The 17,732-nt window shown below is 45.6% G+C and overlaps 1 protein-coding gene across 6 annotated transcripts in view; it reads left to right on the forward strand.

Moving 5' to 3' along the window:
* HMCN1 (hemicentin 1) overlaps positions 1-17,732 on the forward strand; it is a 165,471-nt gene that overhangs the window by 96,616 nt on the left and 51,123 nt on the right. For all 6 annotated transcript variants that reach the window (XR_010081490.1, XR_010081491.1, XR_010081492.1 and 3 more), the window contains 11 exons: positions 3,419-3,594; positions 3,880-3,976; positions 5,981-6,103; positions 7,884-8,045; positions 8,656-8,961; positions 9,368-9,535; positions 12,156-12,269; positions 14,655-14,741; positions 15,146-15,337; positions 16,065-16,238; positions 17,160-17,273. Coding sequence is in view for 3 of the 6 variants with exons in the window: in XM_063407765.1 (XP_063263835.1) it covers positions 3,419-3,594; positions 3,880-3,976; positions 5,981-6,103; positions 7,884-8,045; positions 8,656-8,961; positions 9,368-9,535; positions 12,156-12,269; positions 14,655-14,741; positions 15,146-15,337; positions 16,065-16,238; positions 17,160-17,273 (1,713 nt within the window). In the remaining 3 variants the exon portion in view is untranslated. The remainder of the gene's footprint in view (positions 1-3,418; positions 3,595-3,879; positions 3,977-5,980; positions 6,104-7,883; positions 8,046-8,655; positions 8,962-9,367; positions 9,536-12,155; positions 12,270-14,654; positions 14,742-15,145; positions 15,338-16,064; positions 16,239-17,159; positions 17,274-17,732) is intronic.

Genomic DNA, 17,732 nt, shown 5'->3' on the forward strand with positions numbered 1-17,732 from the left:
AGAAGGAGATACTGGGAGTTCCCAAACCTTGCTCTCCCTGCAGAAATGGAGGGGACTCTTTTAGTGCTGAACAGTGACACTGTGTTGAGCCCAGCCAGTCAGCTCTGTCTCCTTCAAGGAGCAGGAAAGAAGTGTTCTTTTAGTTTGTCAATTCTCCAGATTTTCAGTAAGTTAACTCTGAAATCTTTTTGCCTGAACTCATGTAAATTCATCCTCCCTTCTGATTTGGGCAGTGCCCTCAGACACATGGTGGGATTGTTGGGACTGTCCTGTCCAGGATTTTGGTGATCCCTGTGGGTCCCTTCCAACTCAGGATATTCTGTGATTCTGTGCTTTCTTCTAACTTGTATGAATTTCATCCTGTGTTTTTTATAACCTGTATCAGATGTTTTTTCATATTCTTAGAGTGGTTTGTGATTGAAGGGTGCTTAAAGCTCACCCAGTCCCACCCCCCTGCCATGGACAGGGACACCTTCCACTAGCCCTAATTGCTCCAAGCCCTGTCCAGCCTGGCCTTGGACGCTTCCAGGGTTCCAGGGGCAGCCACAGCTCCTCTGGGCACCCTGTGCCAGGGCCATCATTACCCTCACAGGGAAGGATTCCTTCCCAATATCCCATCTAACCCTGCCCTCTGGAAGGCACTCCTAATTGTCCTGTCCCTCCAGGCCCTTGCCCAGAATCTCTCTCCAGTTCTCTCGGAGCCTCTTCAGCTCTGGAAGGGTCCCTAAGGTCACCCCATGTTGTGTTCTCAGAGCCCATGGGTGCTGTGCCAGCAGGGAATGTGACTGTAGCAGGATTGGAATTCCCTTGGACAGCTCAGAGGATTTGTCCAGCGAAATGAGGATGAACAATAACCTGATGTTTGGCTTAGAAATGTTACAGTACCAGATGTGTACTGAGGCATTTGGAATTGAGGCACCTTTGTGGTTTTGCTTCTGCTTTCAGCAGGTCAGTGGACTCTGCCAGTCTCCAGCATTATAGCAATCCCATTTAGAAAACCTTGGAAGGAAAGTTAGGAGTCTGGATGAGTTCTAAGCAGGGGCAGCTGGCCAAAAGCATTTGTTCCTGAGTCTGGCTTTCAGAGTTGTCTCCCTTGGTTAGGGTACCCTGACTGAAGTCCTGGTGACTTTTCCATCTGGAAGGGGCAGTTCAGAAACCCAGGACTCTGCTGTAGCAAGTGAGCCTAAGTTAATACAGGCTGGAACATTCTATGTCTAGAGCAAGGAATATCAGGGTCTCCTTTGGAGCTTGAGGACAGGTGTGTATGTCTGTGTAATGTGACATAGATATACTTATTATTCCTCTTATTTTCTGGAACCTCTGTCCATTCCAGCTGGAGGAAATGAAAAGAGTTAGGAGTTGTGTATGTTTAAAATTAGTGTTGCATTAGAAGCTGGCCAGGGTTGAGCTCAGCTGCAGGACCAGCTTGAGTGAGGTCAAGTAACCAGAAAGTAATACTGCTCCTCAGATTTGCCTCATAAGGGCAATCTAATTAAGAAGCCACAGGAGGAAAATAATTCGGAGTGGAGTTGGAGTCTACTCCAAATTACAGTTGGGTTGGTTGGAAATGTGTACTCAGCCAGGAGTTGGAACTAGCTCAGTTACTTACAGTTACTATGAGCATAATTAGATTAATTTTTCATTCCTTCAGAAATAAATGCTTTAGTGTCTGTCTTTGTGTCATAAACTCAGTTTCCTTTTGAGCACATTTCAATTCATTGAGCTGAGAGGAAAAGTAATTGGTTGAAAAGTCTTTGGAAATACATTTGCCTTCTACAGGCATGGATCAGCTTCCAATTCTCAGTTCCACAATACTCGTAAAGAATCTGGACCTTTGTGAGTTCTAGAAAGAAAAAAAAATCAACAGATTTTTTTTTTTTCACTTACTATATTTCTTATCCGCAGGGACCAGGCTTTTCCCTAAATTATTTCCAAACTGTGAAATCAGCAGCTCTGCTCTGTACTTCCTGGACAAGAAACACAAGGCTTGATTGTTCCTGGTCTTTTCAGGCCACCTCGAGAGCTGTCTTGCTGTCCCCTGAGACAGCTTTGTGCCACTTTGGGACATGTCCTGGTCTCCTGTGTGTGATTAACACGGTGTGCTTGTTCTCACAGATGGTCCCACTGCCTCCCTTCTCACCCCAAGGTTCTGTGCACTCAGATCCTCAGTGGGAGAGATCCCAAACTAAAGGAAATGTGACAACAAAGGGTTTTATATTTGAAGCTAGTCAGCTTTTGGGGGGACAGTATTTTGTCTGTGTTCTTTTTCACTCCAGCCATGAACATTTTTCCCCATGGAAAATTGCTGACTTGCTGTGTTCACGGTTTAGTTCTCAGTTGCCTTCTCAGTTACTTTTGTTTTTCTTATTGTGGAAACACAAAATTTAAAATCTGGGGGAAAAGATGTGTTTTCTTAAATCCTGACACTGTTCAAGAACAGCTAATGGGTTTCAATTGAAGTGTCCAGTGTTTGGGGATTTTTTATTTCTATACAGAAAACTTTCCTTTCAAAGGATTTTTCTACTGTCCGATTTGAAAATAATAATGTAATAATGAGATTGTCACTGAACTGCAGGATGAATGTAAATATAGTGCTCAGTGCCAAAAACTGCAGTAATTAGTAGATCCCATACAAACCTGATACATGAGCTAATTGTAGATTATTATTAAGTCATTAACCTGCTGACTTGCTTGCCGACCATGTAAGTTCTCATTCTGTATTTGGCCATCTCTGGCCAAGGAGAATTAAAAAAATTCTCTGTATGTCAGAGTTTTCCTTAAAGCCACATGTGCTTCTTGGCACTGCCTGGAACAGCTTAAAGGCATTTTCAGCTTCTGGGCTGATTGTTACCTCATGAGGTTTTTCACTCAGCAGCTTTTTCCTTCTTGCAGGAATGTATTCCCCCATTTTTATGTACTGGGGATTTTCCTTTCTAGCTATGTTTCAAGGGGGCTTTTTGCTAGCCTTGGCTGATACTTATGATTTCTCTGTAGTTGATATCTCACTAGTGTGTATTTTACGTGGAAGATAAATAACAAAAATAATTATTGTGGATTTTGTGGTGTAAAGGAGGCTGAAGTTGTGGATAACTGAAGATGTGTCATTTTGTCTTCGCTAAGTGAAGTCCCATAACTCCACATTGTGTTTACTCTGGGAACTCTTCAGAGCCCAAAGGTCCCTTGGTTTGAGCAAGAGGAAACAGGTTCAGGTTGTGCTGAGGGAGGTTTAGGTTGGACATTAGGAAAACATTTCTTCACAGGAAGGATGGCACAGCTGCCCAGGGCAGGGGTGGAGTTGCCATTCCTGGAGGGATTTAAGACCTGTGGCTGTTGCCCCTGGGGCAGTGCTGGGGCATGTCTGGACTCACGATCTCAGGGACTTTTCCAAGGTAACCAAGCGTGTGATTGTGTGACACAGTTCCCCCCGACATCGTGGGCGAGGAGCAGAACGTGTCGGTGCTGCTGGGCCAGGCGCTGGAGCTGCGGTGCCAGGGCAGCGCCGTGCCCCCGCCGCGCCTCGCCTGGCTGCGCCACGGGCGGCCCTTGCTGCAGAAGCCAGGCCTGAGCATCTCTGCAGACGGGAGCGTGCTGAAGGTGAGCTGGGCAGGCAGGGCGAGCTGGGCAGGCAGGGCGAGCTGAGGCTCCTGCCCGGGGAGTTGCACCCTCCGTGGACGTGGGGCGGCAGAGAGCAGTGTGTGAGGAGGGAGGGATGGCAGAGATCTCAGCTCTCTGGGTGCAGAGCTTGCTGGATTCATGCTCTGTTACTAATATTCAGGGAGATATATGTAAAAATAAAATTGAAACCTGAGTCCCCTCTCCCTACACGTTTCATGAATAATTATGTAGAAAAAGAAACCCCTGTTTTCCATTTGTCCCCAGATTGAAGGAGCTCAAGTGCAGGACGCCGGACGCTACACTTGTGAGGCGACAAATGTTGCTGGGAAAACTGAGAAGAACTACAATGTCAATATCTGGGGTAAGATTTATTAAGCTTATTCCAGAAATGGGAACAAAGCTCAGAGCTGAATTATGATGTGAGACACTGAAATCCTCTGCAGTTTATCAACACTTGATTGCTGAGACTTGTGCAGGGAGTTATTGTTGTATTTGCTGTACTTGGACAGGCCCAAGACAGTGCACACATTTTTTCAAATTGCTTTAATTTAGTTCTAAATTAACGGCAGTCACTCCACAGGCCTTTGTTGAGCTTGCAGGAATGAGAGTAGTGAGAGCTATAACTAGTGAGGGGCATCCGGGGCATCCCTTCTCATGGCAGGGGGTTGGAACAAGATAATCTTTAAGCTCCCTTCCAGCCCACACCATTCTGTGCTCTGTGATTCTATGATAAATACCTGGGTTTGGATCCATAGCTTTAATGCCATTTGGAGTAACATACCAACTTTCCAACTATTGAAATGCTGAAGCATTGGGAATTCAGATAAATAAAAACTGCCTTACCTAGCTTTATTTGCTCTACAAGCTTATTAGTGCTGAATCATAAAAACAGCTTTGATAATTCTTTTCTATGGCTCTGTGATGAATGTGGCTTAAGACATTATTTTAATAATTGCTTTTGAGGGGGTTTTCTTGCACCATCATTTTCTTCTCATACACAAATTGAAACATTCTGTTTTACTGTTATAAATCAATGCCTTGCTTTGGAGTCACAAGACTAGAATTACCTACAAGGGTTTGTAACACTAAAATGACATTTTTCAGTACAGATTTCATGTCTGTCGTTATTAGAACACCCATTCATGGCGTTTAAGTTAGAGGGGGATGTTGTAGCACCATGCTGTTTTCCCATGCTCAAACAAATACCGCTTTCTGTGCAGGTCAGCCTCTGCTCTCCTCTCTCTCTCCCAGACTTTTGCACAGGATCTTTGCTGGAGTGGAGGCATAATTCCTTGCTAGTTAGCAGCTCTGATGGGATAAGCTTGATAGAAACCACAAGCTGCCTGTAAAAGCCATCTGCGGATAATTGTTTGGAATTAGAGTTTTCATTTATGCCTTAGCACCCAAAGTCCTCCTTGCCATATTTTGACATTCTAAATCCAGGAAAGAAATGTATCCTTCTGAGGATTAGTGTGGATCCAGGAGCCAGCCCATGAGTTAAATGAATAGCACAGGCTTGTCTTGGCTGGAAGCAGGGCAAATAAAGGGTAAAGCAGACAGTACCGTAAGGGCCTTGGCAGTGTTGTTTCAAACTCCACATATCTGGTTGCTGCTGGAGATATCAGAAGGAGAAGCTGGTTATTATCACATGCATTAAAAAAATACTGCACAAGTTGTTCACCTGGGAGGTTTTATTTGCCAGGTTCAACCTGCATTCTCCTCTGCTTTCTCTTGGTCTCTACCTACTCTATTTTCATCTGATGAAAATGATTCCCTGATTCCTTAGAGGCAATTAGCCCTTCCCTAGGGATTGAACCAAAGTGCTTTAAGACTTTGAGAATCAAACACTGGTCCCTTTTGTCTGCAGCTGATTTAGAGTCACAGAGCTGTAAACAAAGCAATTCTTCTGTTGCAGGAGGTCGGTCAGAGGGTTGGGATCCATAGCCTTGGATGTGGCAGCCAGTGTGCTGATGCAGGAAAAATTCAAAGGAAAAATATAGGCTGAATTTTAAAAGTCACTGATGATGATCTCTGTGAGTTTGTTAGCTGGGGCCATTAATAAGGCAGGCTCTTAGAGTTGGAGTCACTTGACAAAGCTCCCCAAACCAACTTTCTTCAGTGAAGTCCATTAAAGGCAGCCCAAAACGAAGTGTGTGCATGCAGCAGCCCTTAGAGCCCAGAAGGATGGATGCAGTCATTCCCAAGTGTATTGTTCCCTATCCAGGGCCTGGTTAGCATTGAAGAGACAATCACTCTCATTGCTTCAGAGCTGAATGGAGAGATTTGCATGAGGGTCATTTGGGGTTTACTACTAGCTGATAATGTGTTGTTTCAAAGGTTGCACTCACTTGGATTTTCTTTGCAGTGTCACCAAGCATTTCTGGCTCGGCTGACAGCTCTCAGCTGACAGTCACTGAAGGGAGCTTGATTAGCCTGATCTGTGAGTCCAGTGGCATCCCACCACCCAGTCTCACCTGGAAAAAGAACGGTGGGTAACTTCCAATTGTCTGTTTTATAAAGCAATTGGGATAATTCTGGATTTTCTTTTCACCTTGTGTACATTTTGGATGGTGTGTTCTGAGGAGCTCGAATGTGTAGATATCTGCCCAGTCCTGACACTGAGTAAAGTGAACTCCAGGAGTTGATTATTCCCTCCTCTCTGCCTCACCTCTGCTTGGATTAGGTGTTCCTAAAGGTGCGTGAGAAGTTCAGTGCTGAGATTGCTCAGCTGACAAAAATGAACTGGGGAGCACTTAATATGTTTATGTACCACGGGGTAATAACATGGACAGCAGCACATTGCCCCATCCCTGGAAGTGTTCCAGACCAGGGTAGATGTCTCTTGAGCAAGTGAAAGGTGTCTAGGCCCATGGCAGAGTTGGAATGAGATGATCTTTAAGGTCCCTTCCAACCCAAATCATCCTGGGATTGTAAGACTTGTTTGTGGATCCCAGATGTCAGGGCCAGGGTCACTGGGAGTCCCTTAGTGTGGAGCTGAGTTTCTGCCCTCTGATCACTGCATAACTCAAATTCTCTGAGCTGGTTTTAAGTCTGCAGCCATGGCATCCTGCCAAGTGGTGAAGATGTGTGTAGTTGTAGTAATTGCTTTGGGGATTCACCAAACCCTTCTCTCATCCCACCTTGTTCAAGAGTAGTCTGCACACCTTTTGCTGTAGGGGTTAAAGTTACATTGCCAGACACCTCTTTAGGAATTGGCAGACAAAGCCAGCTATTTTCAGCACCTTCTTTTAAGCAGTGACACTGTTGGAGACAGAAAATAGGACAAAATAAGATAATTTACTCGCCGCTGTGGTAATTCTTGTGTTATTAATCCATCTTACTTATATTTTTATAAGCAGCACAATTCAATATGGTATGTGCTTGCTTTAATTAATTTTGGCTCATGGAAAGAGGAGATTTTAATTACAGAACATACAGAACACTTTTTCCAGTGCATAACATTTTCAGAGAACAGGAAGTTGTTTTTAAACCCTCTCTTGGAAGCCAAAAAGGCCTTGTATGACATGTCAATGTACTGCAAGGCTAATGTGTGTACACTTAATGGCAGGAAGGAGACTTAAACCTGCTACAAAGTCTTGAAAAGCAGTTAGAAAGGAAGAGTATATTTTTCAGCATGTTTGACATTTGGTGCACTTTGTAGAGAGGACTTTAAACGCACAAGAGAGAAACGAAGATTAAGCTTGTTAGAAGTATCCCTGGCAGGTGCATTCCTTCTGTCACAAAGTCTCCCTGCAGTTTGGAAAGATGAAGATGGATAATCTGAGGTCTCCAAGACTGAGGAATCTGCTCAGAGAGTGCAGTGGGAGTTTGCTGTCACATTTCTGCTGAAGATTTCCTGAGAAGAAGCCTGTGACACACAGCACATAGATGGTGTGAAACCTAAATTACACGTTTCTAAGCACTGGCTGTGCTGGGTGAGACAATTATACGCTGAAAAATGAGTCACATATTACTGAAAGTGCTGAGCTTTCTGTTCAGTGGAGGTGTTCCAAAGTCTGGATGGGATGTGAGGAAGAGTCAGTATCCTTTAGCTCAGGGTATCCCATGAAGTCAGTGGTTAATACAGAAAGTCCTCAGGATCTCCTTGTGCCAAGTTCCTGCTCTCTGGGAAGACTCTGGCAGAGTACTTCTAAAGTGGGCAATTGTGCAACTCAGTCCTTTGAATGAGCCAGTGGACTTCACACCACGTGATTTTCCTTTGGTCCTGGCCACTTGTGTGGCTTTATGTGACAGAAGGTCTCTTGCAGGCTCTCCTGTGGTGCCGGAGCCGTCGGGAAGGGTGCGGGTGCTGTCTGGGGGCAGACAGCTCCAGGTTGCAGTTGCTGACAGGTCTGATGCTGCCTCTTACACCTGCATAGCTTCGAACGTGGCTGGGAGTGCCACCAGGGAGTACAGCCTGCAAGTGTACAGTAAGTGCCAACTCTGATCTCAGTTTACCAGTCCTGCAGTAATGTTTGGGCAGGGATGCTGAGCTGCAGGGTCTCCAGAGACAGAGTGCTGCCTGTAGGACAGTTTAGAGGAAGTTCAAAGAGAGTGTTACATCTTTAAAACTTTGGCAATTTGGACCAGTAGCTTGACCAAGACATATTCCTATTGAAAGTGCACATCCATGGAAAGTGCATCCATGGATGTAACCCCTTTAGTGTTGTCCCTGAGCTGCAGTACTGACTGAACTTAGATTTCCCTTCATTCCCTTAGACTTCACTGTATTTTTGTTAGGAATAAAAGGAGGTATCTTTAAACAATCCCACAGAGAAGAAAATCTTCCAAAATCTGTAGGGATGACAGTGTTGGGACAGTCTTTTTTATTTTATTTTTTCCTCTTGTTTCCATTTTAAAAATTGCCTGTAAGTTAAAATTTTAAAAAACATTTTTAGTTTATGCTGTGGGAGAGGGGGAAAGGAGGTGATTTGGCCTTTACTAGCCCTGCTGCTGTGGAAAATTGACTCAGCAGCAGGTGAAGTGTCTGCAGTGCAGCTTCCAGCTGACCCCTGCACTGTGTCCCTTGTTCTTCCCTAGCTCGGCCAACTATATCCAACAGCGGTCCCCACCCGTCAGAGGTCGTTGTCACGCAGGGCAGCGAAATCTCCCTGGAGTGCGAGGCTCAGGGCACTCCCGAGCCGGCAGTGACGTGGCTGAAGGACGGGCAGGCGCTGGGCAGTGGCACTGGCAGTGACACTGGCAGTGGCAGGGCCGTGGCAGTGCTGGCCGGGGGCCGTGTCCTGCGGCTGGAGCGCGCGCGCGTGTCCGACACCGGCCGCTACGTCTGCGTGGCCACCAACGCGGCCGGGCTGGCCGACAGGAAATACGACCTCAGTGTCCACGGTGAGTGCGGGCACCTGGGGCACTGGGAATGCGCCAGGCAGTGGGGTGGAGCTCAGTGCACCTCCTGGACCTGCTGCAGGGCGTGCAGCTCCAGCTCCAGTGTTAGGAGAAGCTCAAATCCAAGTTTATAACTCCTGAATATTTTAATTCTAGCCCTCTCTCTGTTCATATCAATCTACCCCAAGTTGCTTCATTGCCCAAGATAACCAGGATATGGTACAATTTTGTGATATTGGGATGAGTGTCATGGTGGGAAATAGTCTGTTGTTGGAGAGAGGAATTAAGGTTTAACCAAGACCACCCTGCTACTCACACTCAGTAAACTAATATTTGAGTGACACATTTTGTGGGCAAAATGAATTTGTATTTGCTCTGAAGTATGGCCTTTCCTTACTCTTTCCTGTAGTTCCCCCAAGTATTGGTGGTTACCTGCAGCTGCCTGAAAACATCAGCACTGTGGAGAAGAATCCCATCTCCCTGGTTTGTGAAGCCTCAGGAATTCCCTTGCCAGCAATAACGTGGCTCAAGAATGGTTTGCCCATCACCTTGAACAGCTCGGTGCGAATCCTCTCAGGTACAAAAGCTGGAGGGCAGATTGCAACATCTCACTTTGTCATGCCCAGAAATACACTTCATTAGCTCTCCTTTTATTTTTCTCCACCTCTTCCTCTTCACAGTTGTTTTACTGTTTAAAAAGGAAAAGTCTTTGAAAGAACAAATGACAAAAACCAAAGCACATCTTTAATTTCTGTGGGTCTGTATATGAAACCAAAGGGAGCCTCAGAGAGGAGTTCTTGTAAAAGCATTTCTGGCCATGTTGTTTCTTTGACCTTGAGTTTGCCACTGCCAAATAGAAATCTCATGACAATAAGTTTTGATGGAGTTTCTAATACTCTGTGATAACCACCATGCAAAGCCTGTATCATGAACCTAAGAAAGCTATCAGACAAGTAAGGAGCTGGAAGGTGTTTAAGAGCTCAGCTAAGACTGCATTTGAGGCTGATAAGCTTCAGAAAATTTTAATGAGCACAGCTTTTAATGTTACAGATAGTCCTGTCCACTGCTTTCCTATTTTTGCATATGGTGTGTGGAAAAAGGAGTGGGTGTGTGATTATTTCCCAGTATGAACCTGGCTCTGGGAGCTTGCTCTGCATTCCCTTCTGTGTTAAGTTGCCATCAACAAAAATAACATCTTCTGGGCTTGATTGTTTCTGTCCTGTCTGATGCTTTCTACACCCACACTAACCTCACCTCCCGGATCGTGAGGCAGGAAGGGAGAGACAAAAAGATGTTTATTGTCTCTGGATGTTGGCTGTGTGGGAGGGGAAACACGCCAGGGCTCAGGGCTTTATTTTTCCTTCAAACTTTGTGCTTCAGAAAGCTACACACTGTGGCAGTGAACTGCAGTCAGCATGGCACTTGGAGCTTTATTTGTGCATGTGCAGCTGTAAAAAACAACAACAGAAATCCTCCTTTAATTTTGGAGCTAAATGCTTTGTCAAAGCAAGATTTGGTTCTGTTGATTGAAAACATATTTGGCATTGTAGATAATTTCAGTGAGTGGCCACACTGCTGGAAGCTTTTATTCATTTAATTCAGATCATGGAAGCACAGAGTATCCTGAGCTGGAAGGGACCCACAAGGACCTGCAGACCCCAAAAACCCCACCCAGTGCTTGACAGCATTGTCCAGATACTGATGTTTGCTTTTGATGATCCTTCCTGCATATCTTCTATGAAAAGGAAAAAATATTCTCTGTACCCTACCTGGCTCCCATGCAGCCCATGCCCTAAGCTGCACATGGGCTTTAGGAAGAAGCAGAGCTTTTGTTGAGCCAGCTGTAGAAAATCTGTCCTGTCTCAGCTCTGGAGGGCTGGGTGTGCTGTGGTGTGTGATGCCAGGGAAGGTCACAGTCTCCTGCAGGCAGGTTTCTGCCTCTGCTTTGGCCTTGTGCCCGGGTGGATGGGAGGAGAGGTCAGGGAGGCAGAGGCTGGAAGTCCTGAGGCTCCCTCAGGCAGGCAGGATTCCTTGGGCAGGGGCACATCCATTAACCAGCTCAGTAGTTTGTTCCCCCAAGTGCACGGCCAGGATCATCATCACTTCTGGGCTGTGTCCCAACAGTGAAACAGTGATAGCCACAGGCAGGAGCTGCCCTGGGCATGTCTGGTGTGGGTTAGGGAATGGTTGCTGATGAGAGAGCTGCTAACCAGAAACTGGGAAAAGCTGCAGGCTAGCTGACACCTTTGGCTTCACACTTAAATGCTCCCTAATGTCTGTTCTGCTGCTCCTCTGCCAAAAAGCAAGGGAAGAGAAGTTACTGTGTGATGGCAAAGCAGGGATATTCCTGATCTTTGGTCAAACATACTTGCAAATCCTTCTTTTAAACAAACAAACATGTCTATGCAAAGGTGACTTGACAACTAGAGAGTTAGGAAGAATCTGTTCTTTTAAACAGATTTACCATTGCATGTAAACCAGTGCTATTATCAGCTGTTATTATTATTGATGGCACAATTAATGCAAGTGCTAGAAGGGAGAAGTGGAATTTTATTCCTTATCTATACATATAAAAATACCTTAAGGGGTATTTATAACACAAGGGGTTTATAGAAATAAGCTTATTTTTGTGTGTACACACATCTAAAGCACTGATAAGGCATTATTAATTTTGCTGAATATTCATCTAGAATCTCAGTATAGCAAAAACACTCTTGTGAGTGAAAACCCTGCTGTCTGAGGCACTGTGGGCTGTCCCAGTTTCCTGCCCAGAAGTGTGTTTTGTAAGCACAGCAGTTCTGCCATATCCCAAGTGCCATTCCATGGGTCCTGTGCAGTGGAGCAGGGTGTGTGTGCCCTGTCCAGCCCTGGGGTGGTGCTGGGGTGGCAGAGCAGGGTGTGTGTGCACTGCCCTGGGGTGGTGCTGGGGGGCAGAGCAGGGTATGTGTGCCCTGCCCAGCCCTGGGGTGGTGCTGGGGGGCAGAGCAGGGTGTGTGTGTCCTGCCCAGCCCTGGGGTGGTGCTGGTGTGGCAGAGCAGGGTATGTGTGCCCTGCCCAGCCCTGGGGTGGCAGAGCAGGGTGTGTGTGTGCCCTGCCCAGCCCTGGGGTGGCAGAGCAGGGTGTGTGTGTGCCCTGCCCAGCCCTGGGGTGGTGCTGTGTGGCAGAGCAGGGCTCTGATGTTGCTGTGGCTGTCTCAGGGGGTCGGACACTGCGGCTCAGCCCCGCGAGCGTGGCGGATGAGGGACATTACACGTGTGTGGTGACCAACGCTGCAGGGGAGGCCAGGAAGGACTTCCACCTCTCTGTCCTGGGTGAGTACCTACTTGGGTTGGGGGCAGCACAAGAGAAGGCTTTGTACAGTAAGGGGGAGGGCATTCTGTATACTTTGCTGGTATTTAAAAAAATACTATGCCAAAATCCATGTCCTTAGGGGAAAAAATAAGTGAATTTGATACCGTGGACAGAAAATCAGGTTGTAAAGAGACACTTCTTCTACACAGAATCATAGAAACCTGGAAGAGTTTAGGTTGGAAGGGACCTTAAAGCATATCTCATTATAACATCCCCACACAATGGGCACCACTGTCTCAGGTTGCTCCAAGCCCTGTCCAGCCTGGCCTTGGGTACTTTCAGGGATGGCAGTCTGTGCCACAGCCTCCCCACCCTCACAGAGAAGGATTCCTTCCCAGTATCCCATCTATCCCTGCCCCTTGTCCTGTCCCTCCAGGTCATTGTCCAAAGTCCCTCTCCAACTCCAGGAAGGGGCTCCAAAGTCTCCCCAGAGCCTTCTCTTCTCCAGGATCAGCAATCCCAACTCCAATACAGTGGAAACCTTCAGTCAGCAGAGCCTTTAGTATGACAAGGGAAATAAACCAGTGTAGGGGGTAGGGGGTGATCCTGCTGATGAGATCATGAGTACTTAAACCTTAGGTGTTGTCCAGCAGACTCTTTAGATGCTATTTGGAACCATTAATGTATTGCTTTATCACATTGCTTAGTTTTGCAAATTAGTATTTTTCCCCAGAAAACACTACTTTTTGGTTTAGTAACTGTTATTTTTATCAATAACTGTCAGGCCTGGCACAGTGCGGGTTTTCTCTCAGCATTTCTGTGTAGGTTTTGTTCTCAGTTTCCTTTCTCTGAGGTGCTGAGCACCCTCATCTTCCCTTGCCCTCAGCTGTCTTGGGCATATTCAGCCTGTAAATCATAACTCCCATTCAAGTCAGTTCATGTTTATTTGATGAGCTCATGGAAGTGTAAGCGTGGTAGAGTGGAAGAGATGGATAAACACTGGAAAGCATTCCTTGTCTGTTTTCTTTGGAGGGTTTTAGTAGCAGGGTGCTCTTGAGGGTTCTGGGAATCTCTGTTGTATAGGCTTTGTTTTCCTTGAAGAAAAATGCTCAGTGAAGCTAATTTCAAGTGGAAAATTCCATTGTTCAGTCTTCTCTTCCCTCCCCCCAGTGATTTCTTTGTCTTTCTAGAGGAAAGTTACTGGAGTGGGGCCTGACAGTGGCACAAAATCCTCACCAGTCACTGTCAGTGGGAACTGTACACAGGCATGGCAGGGTTTTTCTGGGTTATTGTAGGAGGCACAGCACTTTGCAGGCAGAGCTTGGTGTAATAAGCACAATATTTATATATTTGAAGAGGGTTTGGTGTGGCTTTGCCATATTTTTGAAATTAAGATACGTTGATGACTTACTGTATTGTTTTGGAGTCAAAGCGATGAGTTGCTGTCCTTGTTTATGGATAGTAGTAACTTCTGGCCTGACTTAAGTCCTGAGCTTTATGATTTTAAGTTTTGTTTCCCCCCACGTGTTTCCTTCACTCTAGTTTGAACCCTTCATTAGTTATCAGGAATCTGGTGTAACATTCTTGTCTCTGTTGACAGTGAATCATATTTCCATGATTCTTACTTTTATAAAATGTTTGCTTCCAGCAACGAGCTAGATCACAAATAAGCTGCTAAAAATATTTTAATTCCTTTCTTCTTAGATCTTCTATCTAGGCTGAAATTTGCATTTTGCAGGATTATTAAAGCATACATCTGGCTCCTTACTCTGACATTTTTGTTACAAAATTTCCTATATCTCCTGGAGATGCTTTCTAGTAACTTCTTTTCAGCCTGTTACACTCCATGCCGCCTTTGACTTGTAGTGCAAATTTCTTTTGACCTGATCTACAAATGCCTCTACCTTGGAAGAAAAAATTGATCACAGCTTTTAACCACCACAACTACTCCCCAGCACACTCATAATCTGCTCTCATCATCCAACAGCACAAGTTGACCAGGATAATTTGGAAACATGTCAGCCACACCAGCCATACAGTAGGAGTTTCCTTGCCTTGCTTTGGCTGTTTCTGGGGGTGGGATAGGTATTTTAGGGGGTTTGTCTTCTACTTCCCTAGAGAAATTTTTACCACAACAAGGTGCCTTTAGACCTATGTAGTATGTTAATTCCCGTGTGGAATTAGCTGTATTTGTAGAGAACACTGATAAGCTGTGGCACAGCATCCACTTGTTGGGATTCTGTTGTATTGCTGTTGGTTTTTTGTGGCAGTTACTGTGTAACCAAACACAGTGGTGAGTTTGTTTTTGTAATGCTGTGTTCCCGGGCTCATCCCTCCTAAAGCAGCCTGTTGTATTTCAGTGTTGCAAGGAACCCGTGCTGATGTTGTGTCCTTGCCTGTTGCAGTGCCTCCAGGGATTGTGGGGGAAAATGCACTGGAAGATTTGAAAGTGAAAGAGAAGCACGGAGTTACCCTGACCTGTGAGGTGACAGGTAAATAAACAGTTTATGATTTACCTTGGCTCATCAAGGCTGTGGTCAGATCACTGCTGGTGCTGCACAGCCTGCTTTTAATGGGATTTCAGCTCAGCAGGATTTTTAACTCTCAGATTTAATTGTGGTACTTAGAGCAGGACTAAGCACTCCATGTAAAGGTTGGATGAGATGAACCAAGAGGGATGTTGCTGTGGTATTCCTTCTCCAAAGGCCTGTGGAATTTCAGAGGAGGTGTATATCACTTCAGGAGGTTCAGAGACTTCAGAATGCATATTCCAAAACTTCCCTCCTTGAATACACACAAAAAGCACACCTGAAACTGTATTTTCCTGTTTCTCAGAAATCTTGGTCTATCCTGGAGGTTATGCACCCACTCATGTTATTTTCCTGCCTCCATCAAGGGAACCCCGTGCCACAGGTGAGGTGGCTGAAGGACGGGCAGGCTCTGGCCGAGGCTGGGGATCCCCGGATCGTGTCCAGTGGGAGATCCCTGCACATCTCCGAGGCGCAGCTCCCGGACACAGGCCGCTACACGTGCCTGGCATCCAACACTGCTGGGGACAGGAGCAAAACCTACAGCCTCAACGTGCTGGGTGAGCAGCTGGGCTGCCTCTGCCAGAGAACAGGCAGCTTGGGAAGAGACAGTCCTGAATTCTGTAGGGCTTTACTGACAGCAATGCACAGGTTGCCTGTCTGTGGTTAGAATTTTACATCTTAGTCATTGATAAGTGATAGTGGTTTAATAGAAACACCAGTGCTGTGCTTCAGACAACAGAGCTGGAACATGGGGAACCTTCACAGGATATCATCCCTGTGGAATGGGCAAGGACAGCACTTTGGCTTATTGTGATTCAAGGAAAGAGCATCTGAAGAACATTTCAGATTGTGATCTCTTCAGAAAAGCTGAAACCATCTGCGCTTCTCATTTTGTTTTGTTTTGGTTTTTTCCATGAGGGTTATTGCACAACAAAGTGCAAACAATGGTGGTTTTGTTTTCCCCAGCCTTGTTCCTAGGCTCATCCCTCCTTCCAGGATCATCAAGCAGCAGGTCTGCTCAAGGAGTGGTGGCTGGCTTCCTGGGACCTGTGCTTGACAGAGGCACGGGTGGGAGTGAATTCCACTGGTTTGGGATCACTGCTGACTTCAGGACAAAACATAAAACCAGCTGGGTGTTCTCTGGGTCTGGCTTTTGGTGCTCCTTGTAGGACTGCCTTCCATCTAGCTGAGACTGCAGCCAAATTCCTAGACTGAGCAGGGACCAGAAAATAGGCTTTTGAGAGGAGCTTTCCTCCCTGTGGTTACTGATTTTGTTGTTCCCAGTGGCTCCAAGCATCGTGGGAGCAGACAGCCAAGGGAATGCAGAAGATGTCACTGTTATCCTCAACAGCCCCACCTCACTGGTCTGTGAAGCTTATTCCTACCCCCCAGCCACCATCACCTGGCTGAAAGATGGGAATCCCTTAGAGTCCAGCAGAAACATCCGCATTCTGCCAGGTAAACTCTGTTCTTATTGCAAAATAACACCTAATTGTTCTATTGCGTGTTCTTCTGTTACAGACTTATTTAAAAAAATTCAAGGATATATTTCTGTTAAGTTCAATGCACTGGCACAGGTTGCCCAGAGAAGCTGTGGCTGCCCCTGGATCCCTGGAAGTACCCAAGGCCAGACTGGACAGGACTTGGAGCAAGCTGGAATAGTGGAAAGTGCCCCTGCCCATGAATGGGCTTTAAATTCCTTCCAACCCAAACCATTCTGGAATTCTTTGTGTTTCTCTAGCACTTCCCATTCCAATATTTTTACGTACTTCTCAATTAAGTGATTGTTTATTTGTGTTTTATTATGTATTTATCCTTTTGTACCATCAAGCAAAATGATGTGAAAATTTATATGAGTTAATGATGAATGTAAATGACTTACAATTAAGTGTGGAAGTTAGATGGAGAGAGATATAAATTAATAGAGAGAGGTGGGATTTTTCTAGGTCATTTGTAGTTTGCCATTTTTAGTTAGTATAATAGCTTTTCCCTAGTACCTGTGGAGGTGGAAAATGGGAACAAGCTTCAGAGGGAACACTGCAGTACTGTAGATGTACTAGTACCTTACCTTGTTAACTGCAAATGTTCAAAGAAAGAATGAATCCTGGCTAAATGTATCAAAGAAATTCCCTGCACAAATTTCTTGATGAAGTTTCCTAACAAATTTCCCAGGAATCCATAAGCAAGAGGAGTTGTGATCCAGAGCACTGCCATGAATCATGCACTCATTTATTACACGTGGCAGTAAGCAGTCAGGTTTTCTGCTCTTCAGAGAGCAGATTGTGGACCAAAGGGTTGGAAATATGCTGCAGGAGGTATTTAAATAACTGGGCAGCAGGAGGATGGTGTGAGTGCTATTAAAGGCTGTGTCTTTGGCAGGTGGGAGGACCCTGCAGATCCTGAATGCGCAGCAGGACAGCGCTGGAAGATACACCTGCATAGCCACAAACGAGGCTGGGGAGGCACTGAGGCACTACCAAGTCAAAGTCTACAGTATGGCAATGCCTTCAGTTCTTGAAATTTCTTTCCATTTTGCATTCTTCCATTTTCCCCGTTGTCTGTCCTGGTGAATACAAGATTTCCTGTTAATGGCTTTGCTGAGCAAACATCTGCGTTAGCTCCTGGCATTGCTGGAGGAAAGACAGCAGGAAAGTTGATTGTTTCATCCTTTGCAATGCTACAGTTGCACTAAAAGCCTTTATGTCACCCAGGGGAGGACATTTAAGAAATGCTGAACTCCTGTTTCCTCTGAAATGCTTCTTTTCATGCTGATTTTCAAGTCAGATGAGTGCAGCACAATGGGAGATGTAAGCAGGGAATCTCCTGAGCACAGAAACCATTTTAGAAAAAAACAGGATAGGGCCTCTGACATCTAGTGGGACACTTTATTGAGGAAGGTAAAACAGGAGGATACTATTTTTATATCCTTCCATAAGATTCCATATGCACAAA

The sequence above is a fragment of the Prinia subflava genome, chromosome 10, assembly GCF_021018805.1.
Source record: "Prinia subflava isolate CZ2003 ecotype Zambia chromosome 10, Cam_Psub_1.2, whole genome shotgun sequence".
NCBI classification, from domain to species: Eukaryota; Metazoa; Chordata; class Aves; order Passeriformes; family Cisticolidae; genus Prinia; species Prinia subflava.